At 52.0% G+C, this 20,599-nt stretch overlaps 2 protein-coding genes and 1 non-coding gene across 3 annotated transcripts in view; 2 read left to right on the top strand and 1 right to left on the bottom strand.

Annotated features, from left to right (window-relative positions):
• The first annotated feature begins 4,301 nt into the window (after window positions 1-4,301).
• Window positions 4,302-4,408, top strand: LOC127197721 (U6 spliceosomal RNA). The gene has a single exon (XR_007831726.1). It is a non-coding gene; the product is annotated as a U6 spliceosomal RNA (small nuclear RNA).
• Window positions 4,409-10,588: 6,180 nt separating this feature from the next.
• Window positions 10,589-13,260, top strand: LOC127194665 (uncharacterized). Its single transcript, XM_051152247.1, has 3 exons — window positions 10,589-10,687; window positions 11,085-11,135; window positions 12,703-13,260. The coding sequence occupies exons 1-3, from the start codon at window positions 10,589-10,591 to the stop codon at window positions 13,258-13,260; spliced, it is 708 nt and encodes a 235-aa protein (XP_051008204.1).
• A 1,742-nt stretch (window positions 13,261-15,002) lies between these two features.
• Dync1h1 (dynein cytoplasmic 1 heavy chain 1) overlaps window positions 15,003-20,599 on the bottom strand; it is a 65,603-nt gene continuing 60,006 nt past the window's right edge. The window contains 13 exon segments of the mRNA XM_051151562.1: window positions 15,003-15,394; window positions 15,487-15,614; window positions 15,767-15,935; window positions 16,046-16,188; window positions 16,659-16,812; window positions 17,059-17,270; window positions 17,932-18,035; window positions 18,117-18,334; window positions 18,510-18,680; window positions 19,140-19,253; window positions 19,495-19,679; window positions 19,772-19,883; window positions 20,023-20,183. Coding sequence (XP_051007519.1) covers window positions 15,266-15,394; window positions 15,487-15,614; window positions 15,767-15,935; window positions 16,046-16,188; window positions 16,659-16,812; window positions 17,059-17,270; window positions 17,932-18,035; window positions 18,117-18,334; window positions 18,510-18,680; window positions 19,140-19,253; window positions 19,495-19,679; window positions 19,772-19,883; window positions 20,023-20,183 — 2,000 coding nt within the window. The 3' untranslated portion in view covers window positions 15,003-15,265.

Below are 20,599 nucleotides of genomic sequence, written 5' to 3'. Positions count from 1 at the left end.
AACCACTGAGCCAACTCTCCAGCCCACTTCTTTCTTTCTTTCTTTCTTTTTTTAATAAACATTTCTAATACGCAGTCTACATTACTTGTACGTATTCACCTCTCCTGTTTCGAAGCAATCTGTCTTTCTCTCTCTCCCTCTCTTCCCCCTCCCTTTCTTCCCACCTTTCCTTTCTCCTTCCCCATCCTCCTCTTCTTCATTTGATTGTTTTTAAAGATTTTTTATTTTACTATTTATACAGTATTCTGCCCACATGTATACCTGCAGGCCAGAAAAGGGCATCAGATCTCATTATAGATTGTTGTGAGCCACCATGTGGTTGCTGGGAAGAACCAAGTGCCCCCCCCCCTTTAAAATTTATTTATTTACTATGTATAGAGTACTCTGCTTGCATGTACACCTACACACCAGAAGAGGGCACCAGATCTCACTGTAGATGGTTGTGAGCCACCATGTGGTTGCTGGGAATTGAACTCAGGACCTCTGGAAGAGCAGCCCGTGCTCTTAGCCTCTGAGCCATCTCTCCAGTCCCCTGGTCATTTAAGACAGGGTCTCGGGTCATCTAGGCCAGCCTCTCCCTCTCGTCCTCTCAAGTGCTGGGATTAAAGGCACGTGCCACTGCCTTGGTGTGATGGGACCACTCTAACTGCAGTGGATGCTGTGAATGGAGGTGCACATTTGAGGGGCAACACATCGGACGTGGGACGCCGTGGGAGAGAGGTCCATGCGGAGCCCAGGGCAGTCATAATACTGGGCACTGGGTGCTTCCTGGAGCCGTGATTGGCTGTGAGGACACCACTGTGGACAACAGTCAAAACTTGAGGAGACAGACCACGATGGAGGAAGCTGCTGGTGTGTCCAGCTCATGAACGTGAACACACTGCCTGCACGTGTGTCTGTGAGGGGTGTTGCCTGAAAGATGGCTCAGTTGGGCTGAGGATGCAGCTCAGTTGGTGGGGTACTTTCTGCCATGCATGGGATCCTGAGTATGACCCCCAGCGCCTCATAAACAGGGTCTTGTGGCACATTGTAGTCAGAACCTGTGGAAGGCGGAGGCATCTTTGGCTACACAGGGAGTTTGAGGTCAGCCTGGGCTATGCGAGATCATGTCTTAAAAAAATAAAAAAGGAAACCGGGAGTGCTGGCATTCGCCTTTAATCCCAGCACTCAGGGGGCCAGAGGCAGGCAGATCTCTGTGAGTTCGAGGCCAGCCTGGGTCTACAAAGTGAGTCCAGGACAGCCAGGGCTACACAGAGAAACCCAGTTGTCTTGAAAAACCAAAAATAAATAAATTATATATATATGTATATGTATGTGTGTGTGTGTGTGTGTGTGTGTGTGTATATATACTAAAAATGGGACAAACACAATTTCTTTTTTGGTTTTTTGAGACAGAATTTCTCTGTGTAATAGTCCTGGCTATCCTGGAACTCACAGAGATCCACCTTCCTCTGCCTCCCTAGTGCTGGAACTAAAAGGTCCTGAGTTCAGTCAGGAACATTTTCTTTCTTTCTTTTTTTTCCTTTTTTAACGAACAGAGATTTTCAAATTGAAAAAATAATTTAGGCCGGGCGTGGTGGCGCATGCCTTTAATCCCAGCACTCGGGAGGCAGAGGCAGGTGGATTGCTGTGAGTTTGAGGCCAGCCTAGTCTTTGCAAAATGAGTCCGGTACAGCCAAGGCTACACAGAGAAACCCTGTCTCAAAAAAACAAAAAAAAAAAAAAAAAAAAAAAAAAAAAAAAAAAAAAAAATTTATAAAGCCCAAGACAGCTGGAGGTCAGGGGGCAGAGACAGCCAAAAACCAGTATGTGAGGGTCCCCTGGGAGGAAGGTACACAGATGGTCCTCAAGGGACAGGGCAGCCTAGAGGGGGAGGGGGCCTGAGTCTGCAGGGAGGCTCCTCCGGAGGCAAGTGAGAGGCTGGCCACAGCGCAGGGCTGTGGAGGGGCAGCCACCTGCTGGCTATCAGGAGGTGGGTGCCAACATTTCCTGATAGCTAGATGTCGGGCTTGGAAGTAAGAGGGGTCAGGATGTGGTGTTTTAGTCTGAGCAAGCAGAGCTCAGAGCTATCCCAAAGGGGAAGGTGGGTTTAGCAGGAAGATCCCGGTTGGACCTCTACTGGACACAGCAGTGGTGGGCAGCGGGCCTGGCCATGCCGTTTGGAGAGGAGACCAGGGTGATAGGACAGTCTTGGGCCATATGGTCTGTCAGGGACTAGGGAGAGACGGATGTTGAGTGGGCAGCACATACAGTGCCTAGGGTTGGAGATTAATCAGTAGAATTTGTCGGGAGGTGGAAACTTGGCAACTTCAGGTGGATGCATTGACTTCTAGAATTTTCTTCAGGTAGTTTTCAAACATAAAGCAAAAGTGACTAGTTTTGCATTTCGCCAGCTTTAAGGATGGTAGAGACGTGGTGCGAGCTGTCCCACCAGCGCCCCCACATCTCAGAGTGTCCCTAGAGAAGGCCTCTGCACCCAGAAGGTTCTTACAGTTCTGGGGCTGCTGGGCTACCCTGGAGCTGGACAGAGACCAGATGCAACCAGATACAAAGGGACCCAGGGTTAGGGGGTGTGGAGGAATAAGGGCAAGAGTAGAGGTGAGGGAAGGGCGCGGTGCTAAGAGGGCCTTCCTCTCGGAACCCCCGGCACTGCCCCTCCCCCTCCAGCTTGGTCCACTTTAACCTTAATTAGGAAAGAAATCTCCAGTAGGTTTGGCCAGGAAACCTTGAAGGGGTGAGCTTAGGAGACGTCTTACTGGTAACATCGCAGGGTGCTGGTGAGATGGCTTATGGGTAAAAGTGCTTTTACCCTGTGCAAGCCTGAGGGCAGTCCTCGGTAAAGTGGTAGAAAGAGGAAACCAACTAGCAAAAGTTGCCCTGTGACCCCAACATGTACACCATGGCACGTGTGCACAATGGTAAACATGCACGCACCAGCGCACACATCTTTTTTTCTTCTATGTGCATTGGTGTGAGGGTGTCAGATCCCCTGGAACTGGAGGTAGACAGCTCTGGGCCACCATGTGGTTGCGGGGAATTGGACCCAGGTCCTTTGGAAGAGCACCCAGTGCTCTTAACCACTGACCTATCTCTCTAACCCCTCACACATAATTCTTTTTTTGGTACATAGTTTCTCTTATAGTCCTGCCTGTCCTGGACTCACTTTGTAGACCAGGCTGGCCTTGAACTCACAGAGATCTGCCTGCCTCTGCCTCCTACGTGCTGGGATTACAGGTGTGCACCTCCACACCCGTGTCACATAATTTTTTAAAAGAGAAATTGCAGAGGTCTGTGTGTGACATGGCTCTGCCAATAATAGACGACTTCAGATCGCTCTCCAGTCTAAAAGGCAAGGGTTGGGCAGGGCTAAGAGGGAGGTGAGTGCCAGTCGTGGCTTTGGTCTGTTCTGCCTTCTGAGGTTGGTGGGTGTGGAAGCAGCTTGTGCCTTGGGGCTCAGAGGTCCTCAGACTGTGCCTACCTGGGAAGGGAACTTGTTTGCTGGTGTCATATTAAAGAAAAAGTTGGACTGGAGAGATGGCTCAGTGGTTAAGAATACTTTGCTGCTCTTCTGGAGGACCTGGGTTCAATTCCCAGCGCCTACATAGCAGCTCACACCTGCCCGTAACTCCAGTTCCAGGGGATCTGAGGCTCTCAACAGACGTGAATGCACTAAAACACTAACACACATGAAAATAAATGTCTTAAAAAACAGTCTTCCATCAGAGCTGGGCATGGTGGTGCACACTTTTAATCCCAGCACTTGGGAGGCAGAGGCAGGCAGATCTCTGTGAGTTCGAGGCCAGCCTGGTCTACAAAGTGCGTCCAGGACAGCCAAGGCTACACAGAGAAACCTTGTCTCGAAAAAACAAAAGCAGTCTTTCATCTGTCCCCTAGTGTCTGTGGTCTGTCTGCCCCTAGCTTTGTTCTGTCCTTACTGAACAGAACAGAAACCATGAAGTAAATGAAGGCTCTCTTGTCTTAATCATTTTTTTTAGAATTTATTATATATATAATTATATGTATTATATATATGAGCTCTATTTGCATGTACACCTATTTGCCAGAAGAGGGAGCCACCATTTGGTTGCTGGGAATTGAACTCAGGACCTCTGGAAGAGCAGACAGTGCTCTTAACCACTGAGCCGTCTCTCCAGCCCCGTCTTAATTATTTTCTTTACCCAGAGTTTACAAAGGAAGCTGTTACTTTTCTGACCGCAGCTGACTGCAAACAGCATTCAAAACTGTAGTTAGATGTTATTATCCGTACCCATATGTTGAATCTTACATTAATGGGATATTTGGTGCTCGCTTCGGCAGCACATATACTAAAATTGGAACGATACAGAGAAGATTAGCATGGCCCCTGCACAAGGATGACACGCAAATTTGTGAAGCGTTCCATATTAAAAAAAAATGGAATATTTGTTTTTTTTTTAATTTATTCTTTTTTTCTTTTTTCTTTCTTTTTTTTTTCTCTTTGGTTTCTTTTTTTTTTTTTTTTTTAATATTTTTATTTAATTTTTAATTTATGTGTATCGGTGTGAAGATGTCAGATCTTGGAGTTACAGACAGTTGTGAACTGCCATGTGGGTTCTAGGAATCGAACTCGGGTCCTCTGGAAGAGCAGACGGTGCTCTTAACCACTGAGCCAACTCTCCAGCCCCCAGGCTGGCCTCAATTAAATTTATTCTTTTTGGAATTTATGGTGTAGACTTGGTTGGCCTTGAACTCAGAGATCTGCTTGCCTCTGCCTCCAGAATGCTGGGATTAAAGGTGTGTGCCACCACCCAGCTAAAATTGTTAATTTATTTTTATCTTATATGTATGAGTGTTTGCCTGAATATCTGTGTACCATGTATGTGCATGCAGTGCCCTCTGAGGCCAGTAGAGGGCATCAGAGTTCCCCAGTCATTGTAATAACAGACCACTGTGAGCCACCATATACACACACTGGAAAGCAGCCCTATTGCTCTTGGAAAGGCAGCCAGTGTTCTAACCACTGAACCACCACTTCAGCCCCTCAAGTTCATAGTTTTAAATTATCTCAAGGTATATTATTAATTTAGTTGCAATGTCACTAAGAGTTCAGCTTCTGAAAGCAAGATGTAGTTTTAGAAAAGGGTATTACAGCCAAGCATGGTTGCACATGCCCTTAATCCCAGCACCTAGGAGGCAGTTCCAGGCTGGCTAGATCATCTCTGTGCCGCTGAATAAATTTACTTTTCTCAGCCTCAGTTTCCCTAGCTGTAAGGTTGGTGTCTTTCTGTCAATGAACTGTGTCCTTACCACTTAATTTTGAGATGAGGTGGGGGTCAGTGTTCAAACTAGAACTACACAGTTGACATGTATGGATGTCTCTGAGGGGGCACACTTTAGGGGAGAGAGTTGGAATGTTCTCTTTCAAATGTTCATGGAGTCCATGAAAGGTTCCTCTGCTCAGCAGTGTCCCAGGAATGGGAGGACAGCTGATGGCAGGGGCTGGAGGGCCTTGATGCCTGGCCGGACCTTCGTCTTCCTGTAAATGTACTTGTAGTTTTAAAAACTGGGAAACCCAAGGCCTAGTCAGATTGGTTATGTTGCTTGCTTTTTTTTAAAAAAAAGATTTATTATTTATCATGTATGTAGTGCTCCGCCTACATGTACACCTGCAGACCAGAAGAGGGCATCAGATTATATTATAGATGTCTGTGAGCCACCATATGGTTGCTGAGAAGTGAACTCAGGACCTCAGGAAGCGTAATCAGTCCTCTTAACCTCTGAGCCATCTCTCCAGCCCTGTTTGTTTGTTTGTTTGTTTGTTTTTGGTTTTTCGAGACAGGGTTCTCTGTGTAGCCTTGGTTGCCCTAGACTCACATTGTAGACCAGGCTGGCCTCAAACTCACGGGGATCCACCTGCCTCTGCCTCCCGAGTGCTGGGATTAAAGGAGTGTGTCACCACTGCCCAGCACTTGCTTGCTTTTGAAGCAGTCTTCCTACTAAGTCCTGGAACTCACTCTGTAGACCAGGCTGACCTCAAACTCAGAGAGACTGACTCTGGGATTAAAGGCATGAGTCACCAGTCCCAGCTTTATTTTTATTTTATGAGTGTTTGCCAGAATGTTTATGCACTATGTGCATGCAGTGCCTTCAGAGGCCAGAAGAGGGCACTGGATTCCTTGAAACAAGTTGCAGCTGGGCGGCACCACGTGAATGCTTGGAATTGAACCTGGGTCCTCTGGTGGTCTGTCATTCAGCGTCCAGTGGCGATCTGGCAGGCCGGTCCAGGTGCTGATTGAATCTGGAGAGTGCTGAGAGACAGACCTCAAGGTCAAAGGTTCCATTTCTCTCTCAAGGGTGGCTGAGAGCACGCAGGGTACAAGATCCTTGTGCTAGGCCAGAGTGTGGAAAGAGTTTTCCACTGGCTGTTACAGTCAGCACTTTTAAATGAGATTGTTGGTATCAGGTGGCAGTGGAGCTCCATAAGCCTATGGTGATACCAAAAGTGTTATAGCCATTTGTCAACTTGCTAATCACGGCAGAGGGTGTGGGCAGATGGATGGATGCCTGTAACCGGCCAGGAGGCAGGTCCGGTGAGACGCAGGCTCGGCTGGTGCTTTGCTGATGGTCAGCACTGAGCTTGCTATGGAGGAGCAGGCTTCAGAGGTTGCCACGGCATCCTGTGCCCCATGCATCCAGGGGCAATTCCCCAGGGAGGCGGAATAAATGGGCCAAGACAGTCATGGTGGAGGAACAGCAAGAACACAAGGGAGCAAGCCAGTCTTGTGAATCAGGGATTCATAAACCTTGGGCAGTGGGGAGGGGTTTGGAGGTGAATGTGTCGGCTTCGCTGGGGCCTGGGAGCTAGGATACTTGATTTATATGCAGTGGTGCCGTACCTCATTACGTGCACTAGCACAGGGTCCTATCACAAGAAGGAGAACACAGTACTTGATTAGCCTGTGGGTGGGGGAAGAACTTCCTGGTACGATTAAAGGTCATTTGCTGAAGGCTAGGATCTCCATAGCATAGGGTGGGGTATTTCTGGGAATATCCAGGTGCTTGCTGAACAGGTTCTATCAGGAAAGGGTTGGGCCTGTAATCTTCCCTGAGGGCTATGTGATGCTCCTTAGAGTTTCTAGGGCTTAGAAAGGGGACTCTGCTAAGAAAGGGAGGGCCCTTGCTATGTACTGAGTTCAGAGGCTATCTGGAAGAGCCCCACAGTGGTCTAGCAGAGTCCTTAACTGCTGAGTCATTTCTCATTTGTAGACTTTGTAGTCAAGGGTATTTTGTGGATGCGTTTTTTTTTAATTGTTTTTTTTGTTTTGTTTTGTTTTTCGAGACAGGGTTTCTCTGTGTAAAGGTCCTGGGTGTTCTGGCACTTTCTTTGTAGACCAGGCTGGCCTCAAAATCACAGAGATCCACCTGCCTCTGCTTCCCTGAGTTCTGGGATTACAGGCATGTGCCACGGGACCTTGCCACATTTATTTGTTGTGTACCATGTGCATGCATGTGTTGAGTTCAAAGGGTTACAAACAAAGGACCAGGCACCCATGTGGTGGACAAATATACATGTAGGGAAAACATCCTTACACATAAAATAATAAAAGAGCTGGGTATGATGGCACATGCCTTTAATCCCAGCACTCAGGAAGCAGAGGCAGAAGCAGGTGGATCTCTGAGTTTGAGGTCAGCCTGGTCAAAGTTCCAAGACCAAATAATGATAGTGAACACTTCAGTTGGTGTCAGTCAGATGATGTGGGAGTCCCAAGAGGGGGCTGAGTAAGCCCCTCTGCTTGTAATAGGCTCACTCTCTGGACTGTCACCCAGACCATCCTCCTGGAACCACTGGGAAGCTCAGCGCACATGGTTAGGTAGATCCTTGCTTGCTCTCCGTGGCCCTCACCCTTCAACTGTGGCCTTGATGCTGACTTCCAAAGAGGACAGCACAGGGGTGGAGTTCACAACAGCTGCCCAGGGAGATGCTACCACAGCCAGGGCCCCAGTCCCTGCAGGCTGTATTCCCAGCTCACGTTGATGAAGTGATGCAGTGACACTTGTCCTCTGGCGTCCTTCTCTCCAACACATGACTTCACTTTGTTCAAAGCCTCAGGCTGTTCCAAATGAGGGGCTCTGGAGGACACACTCCACAGTGTACCCCAAACCAGCAAGGTCACTAAAAGTAACTAAGATGCTGCTCCAGCCTCAAAGCTGAAAGCAACAGGACTCTCAGATGTCACTTGGTATTATGGGGCAGGAAAAGGTCAGGAGATGAGAAAAGGGATAATGGGTAAAGTACTTCATAGCTATTCCCTTTTCTTTTTGTTTTTTTGAGATAAGGGTTCTCTGTGTAGCCTTGGCTGTCCTTGAACTCACTTTGTAGACCAGGCTTCGAAGCCACAGAGATCCGCCTGCCCATCTCCCCAGTGCCACCACTGCCTGGTTTACTCCCTTCCTTTTAAACATATGTATTATTTAGGTGTTTGGGTGTTCTGCCTGCATGAATATGTGTATCCCACGCACATGGCTGTGGAGACCAGAAGAGGGTGTCAGAACCCGAGCCTGGAGTTAGAGGCAGTTGTGAGTCACTATGTGGATGCTGGGAATCGAACCTGGGTCCTTTGGAAGAGAAGACAGTGCTGTTAACCACTGAGCCATCTCTCCAGATCTCCTTTCTTTTCTCTCTCTCTCTCTCTTTTTTCTGAGACAGGGTTTCTCTGTGTAGCCCTGGCTGTCCTGGACACTCTTTGTAGACCAGGCTGGCCTCGAAATCAGAAATCCTCCTGCCTCTGCCTCTTGCGTACTGGGAATACAGGCATGCACCACCATGCCTGGCTCTGCTAGGCTTTTTAAACCTTAAAGTGGCCACGAGTCCTGTGTTGTCACGAGCATGCGGCAGGGCCAGTTTTTGTTTGCTTTCCAGGCATTTATTGCTGAAGAACGTGCAATATGATGTGCACATGCGTAACCGAGGCATTTTCCAACAGGGTGTAGCAGATGCTTCGAGGATTCTGGAGAAGCTGAGTGACATGAAACTTCAGGGAGGTCTGTAGTGCTAGTTTTCTTGGTACTTAAAAAATTTCATGTGTGTGAGTGGCTTGTCTGGACTTATGTCTGGGCAACTGAAGAAGGGTGTCAGATCCCCTGGAGTCGGGAGCCACCAGGCAGGAGCTGGGAACTAACCCTGCATCCTCTGAAAGAGCAGCAAGTGCTCTTAACCACTGAGCCATCTCTCTAGCTCTTTTTGGCACTTTTACATTATTTTATATTTATTTTTGTTTTTCGAGACAGTGTAGCACTGGCTGTCCTGGACTCACTCTGTAGACCAGGTTGGCCTCGAACTCACAGCAATCCACTTGCCTCTGCCTCCCAAGTGCTGGGATATTTTTTTAAAGATTTATTTATTTATTTATTATGTATACATTGCTCTGACTGCTTGTACCCCTGCAGGCCAGAAGAGGGCGTCAGATCACATTATAGATGGTTGTGAGCCACCATGTGGTTGCTGGGAATTGAACTCAGGACCTCTGGCAGAGCAGTCAGTGCTCTTAACCGCTGAGCCATCTCTCCAGCCCCCAAGTGCTGGGATTAAAGGCGTGCACCACCAGGCCTAGCTTCTATTTTTAAACTTTGAAAAGAGAGGGTCTCACATATCCAGGATGGTTTTCTCTGTGGAACATTGTCTCTTGTGCTCCCTTGATGTCCCCAACCTGTTTTCACCCACAATGCAGAGCTAGGCAAGTGCTCTACTGCTTAACTGTACGTACCCCAACCTAGGGTTTTTTTTTGTTTGTTTGTTTTTTGAGGATCTCATGTAGCCAGGCTGGTCTCTTAATTTGCTGTGTCGTCAAGGACGACCTTGAACTTCTTTTTTTTTTTTTTTTCGAGACAGGGTTTCTCTGTGTAGCCTTGGCTGTCCTGGACTCGCTTTGTAGACCAGGCTGGCCTCGAACTCACAGCGATCCGCCTGCCTCTGCCTCCTGAGTGCTGGGATGAAAGGCATGCGCCACCACGCCCAGCGACCTTGAATTTCTGATCTTCCTGCCTCCATATTTTGAGTGCTGGATTTTATTTTCTTTTTCTTTTTTTCCTGATGACAGGGTTTCTCTGTGTAGACTTGGTTGTCCTGGACTCATTTTGTAGACCAGGCTGGCCTTGAACTCATAGAGGTCCGCCTGCCTCTGCCTCCAGAGTGCTGGGATTAAAGGTGTGGGCTGCCACTGCCTGGCTGAGTGTTGGGTTTTCAAGCCCATTCTAGTTTTATAGGGGCTGGGACTGTGTCCAGGGTCTAATGTGTGCTGAGCAAGCACTGGATGAACTGAGCTATACCCATAGCCCTTGCCTTTTATTTGCTATAGGGTCTATCCTGAGCTGGCTTTAAACTTCTATGTAGCCCAGGCTGGCCTTGAATTTATGTTCTTTCTGCCTCATATTCTCAGAGAATCAAGAGGAAGGCCATCTTGGGCTACAGAGTAGACTCAATGCTGTTTCAGGAATATCCCCTCCCTCCCCCTGTGGCCTGGCCTTCCCTGTGCTCCACAAACTGACAGGGCTTTGTCCTCTACCTTCGTCTCTAGTTAAGTGACAGCCCAAGCAAGCGCCTGGCTGAGAGATGGCCAGCCTGAGGCCCAGCCGACCCACCTGCATCAGGGCAGCGTTCAGCACAGCTGGCTTCCAGAGGTGGCAGAGACACGTGCGCCACCGCCTTCAGGTGCCCTGTGTGTATGTGTGGGAGATGCCATCTCTCTAACTCTTGGATTCCTTCCTCCCTTCCCAAATAAAAGTATTCAAATTGCAGTATTCTTCCTCAGCGGCCTGGGGCTAGTGGGAAGGCGCTGGCTCCTGTTGAGCATTCTAAGCTTCGCTTCTGCATGTGTGTGGGGACCAGTTGAGAAGGACAGTTCGGTGCCTCCACCTCCCCTGGCTTTGGGCCCAGCAGCAGTCCCAAGGCTCTGGAAAGGGCTCCCCGCCTGTTAGGCTCTGGAAGGTCTTTCTCCCCTCCTCACCAGGTTGAGTGTCAGCATGGCCTGTGGTGTGGGCAGTGAACACTCCAAGTGCTGTGTGTTAGGTTGCCATGGCAGACTCAGCATCAAACTTTTCCCCCACAGGTCAACCCTAGAAGGAACCTCATGGACTTTGCTGAAGGCATCTGGAGAGAGGTATGTCGCAGATCTGGCTGCAGCCTCCTAGGGTCTAAAGACCTGAGGAGCCCGGTGATCAGGCTGTAAGGGTCAGAGTTCAAGCAGGGAGCACTCCTACCTGTGTGTACATGTGGTATTGGTAACTAAGGGAGGATGGCTCACTATGTAGCCCAGGCTGGCCTCAGACTCAGGACAGGTCTCCTCTCTCTGCCTTTTCACTGCCAGGACAACAGTGCCACCACAAGGCAGGAACAAATATTGACAAAAATATAGCCACAAAAAGCAAGAAAGGTCAGATAGGAAGTTCTGATCCCCACAGCAGAGGGAAGGGGACTCCCCAAAAGCCTTGACAAGCACCCTTAAGAGTAGTTTGCTGCTGAGTGTGGTGGCGCATGCTTTTAATCCCAGCACTCAGGAGGCAGAGGCAGGTGGATCACTGTGAGTTTGAGGCCAGCCTGGTCTACAAAGCGAGTCCAGGTCAGCCAAGGCTACACAGAGGGACCCTATCTTGAAAAACAAAAAAACTTTAAAAAGAGTTTGCTGAGCTGGGCTTGGTGGCACAGGCCTTTAATCCCAGGCTCCAGAGGCGGAGGTAAGTGGACCCCAGCACTGGAGAGTCTGGGGCAGGAGGATACAGGGCTATGTGAGATATCGTTTTTTAATGTTTTGAAATGACCTATTTCTGTATGTACAAGTATTTTGTGACATGTGTGCAGTGCCCAACGAGACCAGAAGAGGGCGTCAGAAGCCCTGGAACTGGAGTTCCCAATGCTTATGAGCCACCATGTGAGCATTAGGAATTGAAGCTGGAAACTGAACTGCTAGTCCATCTTTCCAGCCCCGAGACCCTGACTTAAAAAGCCAAACAAGCCAGGTGAGGAGGTGCATGCTTTTGATGGCAGCACTTGGGAGGCAGAGGCAGGTGAATCTCTGTGAGTCTGAGGTTATAGCCTGGTCTACACAGGTACACAGGCCAGACAAGGTTATGTAGTAACCAACCAACAACCAAGCAACCAACTGCACCAGCAGCAACAGCTGGGGTGTAGCCCAGGTGGTAGAGTGCTTGCTTAGCACGCAGAAGCCTCTGGTTTGATCCCCAGAACGATACCTCGAAGGGGAGGTGAAGGCAGAGGGTCACAAGTTTCAGTGTCACCGTGCTACACAGTTCCAGGCCAATCTTGGCTCAGAGACCCTGTCTTTTTTTAAAAAATAATGTATCTAATTTAAATTTATGTACATTGGTGTGAGGGTATCAGATCTTGGAGTTAGACAGTTGGGAGCTGCCATGTGGGTGCTGGGAATTGAACCTGGGTCCTTTGGAAAAGCAGGCAGTGCTCTTAACCACTGAGCCATCTCTGTAGCCCCAAATCTTTATTTTATTTTTTTATTTTTTAAGAGTTTAGGTACAAGGCAAATCATACAAGCTTGCCGTCAGTGATGGAGGCACGCTGTGTGCATTTCCACGTTACATATCACCCTGCTGCTAGGACTTACCCTTCTGCTCAGAATGTTCTGTTTTGTGGTGATGGGGACTGAGTTTTAGGCCCTCACACACAGCCAAGCTTTCAAAAGCCTTTGCCATCAGTTTTTAGATCCCTATGACGGTGACTCAGAAGATACTCCAGGTCATTCCAACTACTGCAGCTACCGCCAGCGTGCCTACCGCCTCCTAGGTGACAGGAACCGCAACGCACCTCCCTATACACTGAGGTTCAAGATTGCTGAGGAGGCCAGTGTAGAAGACTCGCCCCCACCAAAGGCTCCAGATCTCGCCGGGAAAGCTGGCTGGGCCCCCATAGCCTTGGAAGCCAACGATGTTGACATGCAGCCCGAAGGAGAACTAAAGGCACTCGGCCCCCAGGAGGTCACTGGGTGGCCTGCCAGGCTGTCCCCATCACCAGAGGACTGCAGGGCAAGGACTGCCAGCCCTCTCGTTCCTGCGGAGACCCCAGAGACAGGCAGACACCTGCTGGGCAGAGCCAGAGCCACACGGCTGCCACCCAGACTTGGGACCGAGAGAGACAAGGCACCCAGGCTGTCGCTTTCCAAGAGGAAGCTGGAGCTTTTACTTGCAGAGCCTGAGAGAATTAAGAGAAAGAAGAAGTACGTGGCCAGCCCAGGGCCCGGGCCAGCTCCAGGGTAGGGGCATGGTGGGCAGCCAGGGCCCGGGCCAGCTCCAGGGCAGGGGCATGGTGGGCATCCAGGGCCTGGGCCAGCTCCAGGGTAGGGGCATGGTGGGCATCCAGGGCCCGGGCCAGCTCCAGGGTAGGGGCATGGTGGGCAGCCCAGGGCCTGGGCCAGCTCCAGGGTAGGGGCATGGTGGGCAGCCCAGGGCCCGGGCCAGCTCCAGGGTAGGGGCATGGTGGGCATCCAGGGCCCGGGCCAGCTCCAGGGCAGGGGCATGGTGGGCAGCCCAGGGCCCGGGCCAGCTCCAGGGTAGGGGCATGGTGGGCAACCCAGGGCCCGGGCCAGCTCCAGGGTAGGGGCATGGTGGGCAGCCCAGGGCCCGGGTCAGCTCAGGGCAGGGGCATGGTGCTGCCACAGAGCCAGAGACTCAAGCCACACTAGTGGTGATGAATGATAAATATGGCCCTATCATCTGGCATAAAAATGGGTGTGCAAAAATTTAATCCCAGCACTTGGAGGCAGAGGCAGATGGATCAAAAACCAAAACAACAAAAAAAGCTGGGCGTGGTGCACACCCCCTTCAGGACTGGCAGTCACCCGTCCTGCCTGCCACAGTCTGCTGAGTGCTGGGTTGCAGGCTGAGGCAGGGCAGGCCCTCCCCGTTCTTGTGTTCAGCCCTTTGTGCCTTGGAGTTTCTAAGCCTCAGGCCAGCGTGGCCTCAGTCTGCTGGGACACCAGGCTCATGGTGGGTGGTGTGTTTCTTCCGGTCCACTTTTGCCAGCTGCTTCACTGAATTTTTCTTTCTGGTAGGTAACAAGAGCCAAGCGCAAGTCTTCTGCTGCTGCCGAGTCCCGGTCTTCTCTCCTCCCAGCTGTGTCCTCCCCACAGTGGTTGGGCCTCAAGGTTCCCAGTACAAATAAAAAGACACCACAGGAGGTGCCCATTCTTGGCAGGGCCAGGTCCACCTCTGGGTGCTGCTGGGGCCATTCCAGCACCAGTTAGTGGCCAAGGGTCCTGCTCATCCCTGCCTAGGTGGCTCTGCCAGGGAAGACAACAGGGCTGGGAGTGACTGTCCAGCAAGACTCTTTTGATTAGGGGAGCACCTGGGGTGGGGGTGGCGCTCTCAGGAGCAGAAGTCCAGTTATGGTGCTGGGGTGAGTCCCCCATGGACTCAGGCACTATCCTTTGAGGTGTTCGGAGGCATCAGGAAGAGCCACAAGCACTGTGGGCTGTGCATGACAGCTTTTGACCTTGACTTGAATCACCTGCACCTGTCCTGTCCCCAGGGGTCCCTTGCAGGAGAATGCTGGGCTGGGGGCTGCTTCCATTCACTGCCCAAGGGCTGGGTCACCTCCTGCTGTTCAGGAACTTGCAGTGTCTTCTACCAGGGCCCTTAGGGGTTAGGACAGTGCCTCTCAGTGCTAAGCAGCCCTTACAGCTAGGACAACAGCCTCTGCCACCAGGCAGCATATTGACAGTTCCTGAGATGCCAGGACTGTCATCCTTTCTGTGAGGCAAGGCCACTCTCCCTTTGGGGAGGTGTGGGAAGCTGGGCCTGGTGGAAGGGCTTGTACCTGTGAGACAACAAAGGTCCCTGGAGGACAGAACTGCTGCTAGGCCTTGGGGCCAAGTGACGCTTTCTTGGCCTCATCTGCTGCTTCTGCAGCTGTGATCAAGGCGACACAGGTGAGGTGGGCTGGGGTGCAGCTGGCAACAGCTGCCTCGTGGGGTAAGACGCAAGGATTCCATAGCAGACTGAGCAGAGCAGCACGAGTTGAGAGCCTGTCATGCTTAGTGTTTTATTTAATAAAACGAGCCATTCGCCAGCCCTCTAAAAACACATGCTTTTGCCTTTCCAATCCACTGTTGCCAACCACAGCAGCACCTTTCACTTCCTCCAACGCAAACCAACCACTTTGCTTTCACAAGTCCAAGTCCATCAACCTTCCATTGTCTAAGGATGAATGAATGTTAAATATTGGATTTTACTGTTAAAGAAAGGATTTGAGAAAAGTTTAACTTTACTCAGTGCACAGAACTGCAACTCCACGCTCATAGAAGCTTCGAGGATCTTCCTTGGTAGCAATTTCAAAGTCCACGGTGAAGATAAGGTCTGCCCGGGTGAAGTTCAGGTAGACAGGTAAGGTCACCTGTGAGACAGACAGAGGGACTTACTGTTGACCAGCTCTGGGGACAGGCTTGGCCCAGGCAGAGCCATGGCACAAGGGCAGCTGGCACTCACCACACTGGCCTTCTTCTCAGTGTTGGTCTGCTTCACCCAGCGCAGCTGTGTTAGCGGGAGGACCGTGGAGATGGCATTGGAGAGTGACAACTTGCTGTTGTTGCACGTAGCCCCTTGAAGCTTCAGACCTGTGAGGAGATGTGGAGACGGAGTGGAAGAGGCCCACAGCCACCCAGCCCTGCGTACAGGGCATCCTCAGGCCCTGCTGGGCCACCTGCACTACATTCATGCAGAAACAGGCTTCAGAGGGGCCACACCCAGAGTGCAGACTCCGGCTCACCTGTGACCCCGAAGCTGCAGGCATCAAGGGTGGCACTCTGGGAGGCGGTGACATTGACTTCCAGGGTAAGTTCCTCCAGGGACCAGCTGTTGGCTTGTGCCACATATTGTCTGGTGGCAGTGATGTAGGCCTCGGGCACAAACAGGCCACCCAGGCACACATGGATGTTCTGTAGAAATAGCGGCCCCCAGGGAAAGGAGAGGTCAGGCATGGACACTTCTCCACCCAAGTCCAGGACACCAGGAGCCACTGTGACTTCCCAGGACCATGCCTGCCCACCTTTAGTTCCTTGGCACCACCAGACGCAGCCGCCTGTGAGATGTTCTGCAGCTGTGTGATCCTCTCGCTGAAGTCTGACACCCACTGGATCACTGTCATGCCCGCAGGCACCGTGTAATGGGACCAGCTCCGAGGCAAGATCCCTGCAGCAACGGAGGGGGACCCAGGTCTCAGCGTCCACTCTACCAATTCCCCTGCAGCGGAAGTGGCTCAGGCTGCCAGCACCTGCGCAGCACAGCCCTCCTTCCTGGCTGTGCCTGGTACCTGTCCACATCCTGCAAGGCCCAGGGCACGGTTGCCAGGGTCGTGTGGGGTGCTCGCCTAGAGGCTGCCACTGCAGGAACACACTCCTCCCTGTGTCGCTGGCCTGGGCCCTCCTTCCCTGCTCCTGCTTGTCATGTGTCCCCTTCACTGCATTATCCCTTAAAGTCACAGAAGCTGCACAAAAACTTTTGGTAAGCCCAGGGAAAACCAGGGGTCTTTTCTAAGACCCCCTCCAGTTACTGAGGAAGCTGGAAATGACGTATGCGAGGCCCGGGAGCTGCAGTGTGTCTACGCATGGGCGTGGGCAGGCTAAGTGGTGGCCCCGCCCTGTGCCCGCATCCCTTGGCACCTTTCACCAGCTCGTTGATCAGGGTCCGAAGGTAGTTTGTCTGCTTCTTTTTCCCCTCGCACACTTGAACGACATCAGCAAGGTCCTGGCGCACATCTTGGAGTAACTTGGCTCCCATTTTCACTTCCCTCTCAAAGAACCGGAATAGAGGATCCTAAAAACAAAGAGAACAGGGCTGAAGACAGGAAGTCTGGACAGAAGCCAGCCACATGGCCTGCAGAGCCTTTGAACCAGGCTTTTCTGGAGGTAGCCAGAGCGGGGCCGTGGCCTGGCCTGATTATGAAGAGTGGCCACCTCTGTCCTCCAGCTCTTAGACCACAGACTGTTCTAGAACAGCTGAAGGAGGGTGGCACTCCTCTTGCTCAAGATCGGGGATGAGGACTAACTCCAGCCCAGCTACCTTGATGTTTTCCACGGTGCGCTTAAGCGGGCTCAGCGTCTGTGGGATGAGGTGCAGCCAGTTAGAGGCTGTGGTGTGCAGTGTCCTCATCCAGGCTGGACGCCCATCGGATGTGGAGTCCGTCCTGGTCTTCTTTTCCGTCTCCGCGTAGGCCAGGTCATCCTCATCCTCCAGCATCTGCATCTTCAACATCTTACTGATCATGTCCACGCCTAGGCCGGTCACGGGGCAGGAGGGCAGGCAGGGAAGAAGAAGACATCAATGAAGACAGAGGCCTGCCACCGTTAAATTATCACAGCAGCCTGGAGGCTGCGCTTGGTGCCACACATCTAGAGCACAGACCAGGGCACAACTGGCCCAAGCCCATAACAGGGCTATTAAGGCAGAACCAGCGGCCTGTGTGTGCCCCATGAGGCACCTTTGACTTTGCCTAGACATCAGATTAGAGCAGAAGGACAAGGGAAACAGGCTGCAACTACGCGGTTGCTGCTTAACTGTCTCGCCTGCTCTGCTTTTAAAGAGGGTCACGTGTCATCTAGGTTAGCTTAGAACTATCACCGGTATGAGCCACAAAACTTGGCTGGAAATGGTGGTTTTAGAACATTATGGAAGAGCGCCTGGGGCTTAATACACGGATGTGCTATTTGAGGCATGGCCTCAGCTGAGGGCATATCGTGTAGATGTGAGGTTGAACTCTTTGATTTTTCCACCTTTGCCTCCAGGCTACAGCGCAGGCCTTGTACCACCAAGCCCCTAGCAGTGCTTTTTAGGGCTCCCTGGTGCACAACTGTGAAAGGCTGCAGAAGTGAACAAGCCTCCCAGCAGGCTCAGGGTGGGCACGGCTCCAGGGGAGCCAGGAGACTCACTACCCACCTTGGGTGGTAAGCAGGACCCTCTCAGCATTGTTGGGCAGGCCCAGCCATGAGGGTGTCTGGGCGTCGGGCAGCAACTCTACCCACTGCACAAACTCTTCTCGCCTGAGAAAGCAGGACATTTGGAGTAAGTCAAGGGCAGACTGTGGCTCCACACCCACCTACCCCAAACCACAGCAGCCACACCTGATCCCATCAGGCATCTGAATGTCCTTGTGCCCGTCAACCTTGCACGCCAGCTTGAATTCACTATCGAAACTCCGGGTGGTAAACAGGCGCTCCAGGAAGGTATTGAGCAGGCGCTGGTCAAACTCATTGTCCACGCGCCCACCATAGATGGACTGGGCCATCAAGGTCTTAAGGGCAGACCACGGGATCTTATCCGGTGAGATGTTCTGCCGGCCCTGGGAGGGGAGAGGCTGGGTTACATGTGTACACTAGAGGGGCTGACTTTGTGCTACACTGTTAGGTTCTGGCTGCTATGGAATGTTAGCCCTCCCTTGACCCAGCTCTCTTGCCCTCCTGCATCACATGTCATGTGCCTAAGCATGCATCTTGGGTATGGTACAGCCTACTTGCCTTGGCTGTGTCATCTAGCCATGTGTCCACCGTGTCACAAGCTGATCGAAGGTCAGATTCTCCAAATTCGTATTTCTTTGACCACCCCAGGGGAGCATAGCGCAGGCGCTCTTGGATGATGGCGTGGAACCAAGCCAGCAGGAAATACAAGCGGGCACGTTCATTCGGAGACTAGATGATGAAAATGACAGTCATCAGAGAGCCCATGTCTGTCTAAGGAAACTAGACCCTGTTTCAGAAGCAATGATCTGCAGAGCAAGCCACACCCTCGCCCCTCAGACACCTGACCTGCAGCTCAGAAGCAGAACTGAGCATCAGGGCTGAGCCAAGTACCCAGGTTTCTATAGATGAGGACCCACACAACAGCACCGGAGTCTAGACAGGTTTCTAGAAGATAGGCTTTCTAAAAATGTGGACTCAGTGGGTTTGCACCAAGCAGAGCAGAACTGAAAACCTACAGAAAGACCTGACAGAGGTCCTTGCAGAAGCACCTGTGCTCATGGCTGCAAGGGGCCGTGCCTGCTCTACCCTCTGGGTCACAGATGCTGGGCGCACCTGCTCACCTCTTGTACCTTCCCGGGTGTGCATGGGGAGGCAGCGGCCTTTGGTTTATGGGCGGGCGCGTCCTACCTTGCATATCCGCGAGACAGGGACGCTGCTGAAGGTCCTCAGCATGTTGGCTTTCACCCCAGGCGGTGGTTCAAATACAAAGACTCGGCCTGCACGGAGCAGGTTCACGGGCACCTGAGGGAGAGGGCGGCCTCTGTGATGCCTGCTTTTATTTTGGGGGTGGGGGGATGACAAGGTGTGGCTGACCTCAAGCTTGAGGCAATCCTCCTGTCCCAACATCCCAAGTTCTGGGGTTGCGGACATGTGCCACCACGCCCCGCTGACCCCCCAGTTCTGACACAGACAGTCCTCGACTGCGTGCACACCACTCACAGTAAAAGGCAGCAGCACCAGGGGCTCCGCCCTCTGCGCTCACCTTGGGGTTGATCTCCATGGTGAGGAAGAGCCGGAAGCAGGCGTGCGGCTGCAGGGAGTGCAGCTTCTTCTCCAGCTGCATCAGCCACCCCGGGGCCAGGTGCACGTTCTTCAGCATCACCCACCTGCCTGACTTGACGGCGGTGTTGATGGCCTTGTCTGCTTGGTTAAAGCCTTCCGCTGAGCCTGGGACACGGAGGCGGGTGTGAGCAACAGCACGCAGCCTCAGGCTTCAAGGCTGCCACATGTCCACAGAAGTGGCAAGTGCCCTTCCTTACCAATGGCAATGGAAGTGATCTGTGTGTTTTGCTCCGCTGCGAGATCCTCAACATGCCCACTGGCATCATACCCAGGCACAGAGCACATCAGGACAGGCGTGTTTGGCTTCACCTGTAAACGCAAGGACCGGTCAGGAGAAAGGCTGAGGGAGGATTGCACACAAGCAGCAGCAGGCCTGGGCTGTGGCCAGCTGCTGGCGCAACAGCGGACGGTTGCTCTGGGGAGCCAGCACGGGGCACTGGGTCGTTACCTCTGTGCCCACAATGTGGGTGAGGTCAAGCGGCTGCTCCATGATGGACATGAAGGACTCCCCGAGGTTCGTGGACACAAACATGTGGGCCATGGCCAGCAGGCGGTCAGGCCGGAAAGCTTGAATCAGGAGTAGGCGGTGGATGGCCTGCCCGATGGGAGCTGAACGAGGTGTGGTAAGTGTGAGTAAAGGGCACAGCTTCTCCACATGCAGCACCGGCTCAGCAAAGCACTCAGCACCGAGGCTCAGCTCAGAGCACAGTCCACCAAGGGCACAGCCTACTGGCTCTCCTGGGCCCAAGGAGCATCTGCCTTTGTCCTGCTGTCACTTTAGGAGCCTGTTTGTTATCCCTAGGCATGATTTCACTGCCTTTCCAGAGACTATTCCCAGGCCAGCCTAGAACTCAGCGTCCTCCAGCCTCTTCCTCCAGGGCACTGGGATTACAGGTGTGTGGCTGCCAGAGCTGCAGTGTGCGCATTCACATGGAATGGCGTATGGGGAGGTCAGAGGACAAGCTCCAGGTGTCAGTCCCCACCTTTTGACAGGGTGTGTCTTTACCACTGTGACCAAGGCTGGC

Source organism: Acomys russatus, chromosome 1 (genome assembly GCF_903995435.1).
Source record: "Acomys russatus chromosome 1, mAcoRus1.1, whole genome shotgun sequence".
Taxonomy (NCBI): Eukaryota; Metazoa; Chordata; class Mammalia; order Rodentia; family Muridae; genus Acomys; species Acomys russatus.
The sequence above is the reverse complement of the archived record's forward strand: the minus strand, read 5'-3'. Positions and strand labels throughout refer to the sequence as shown.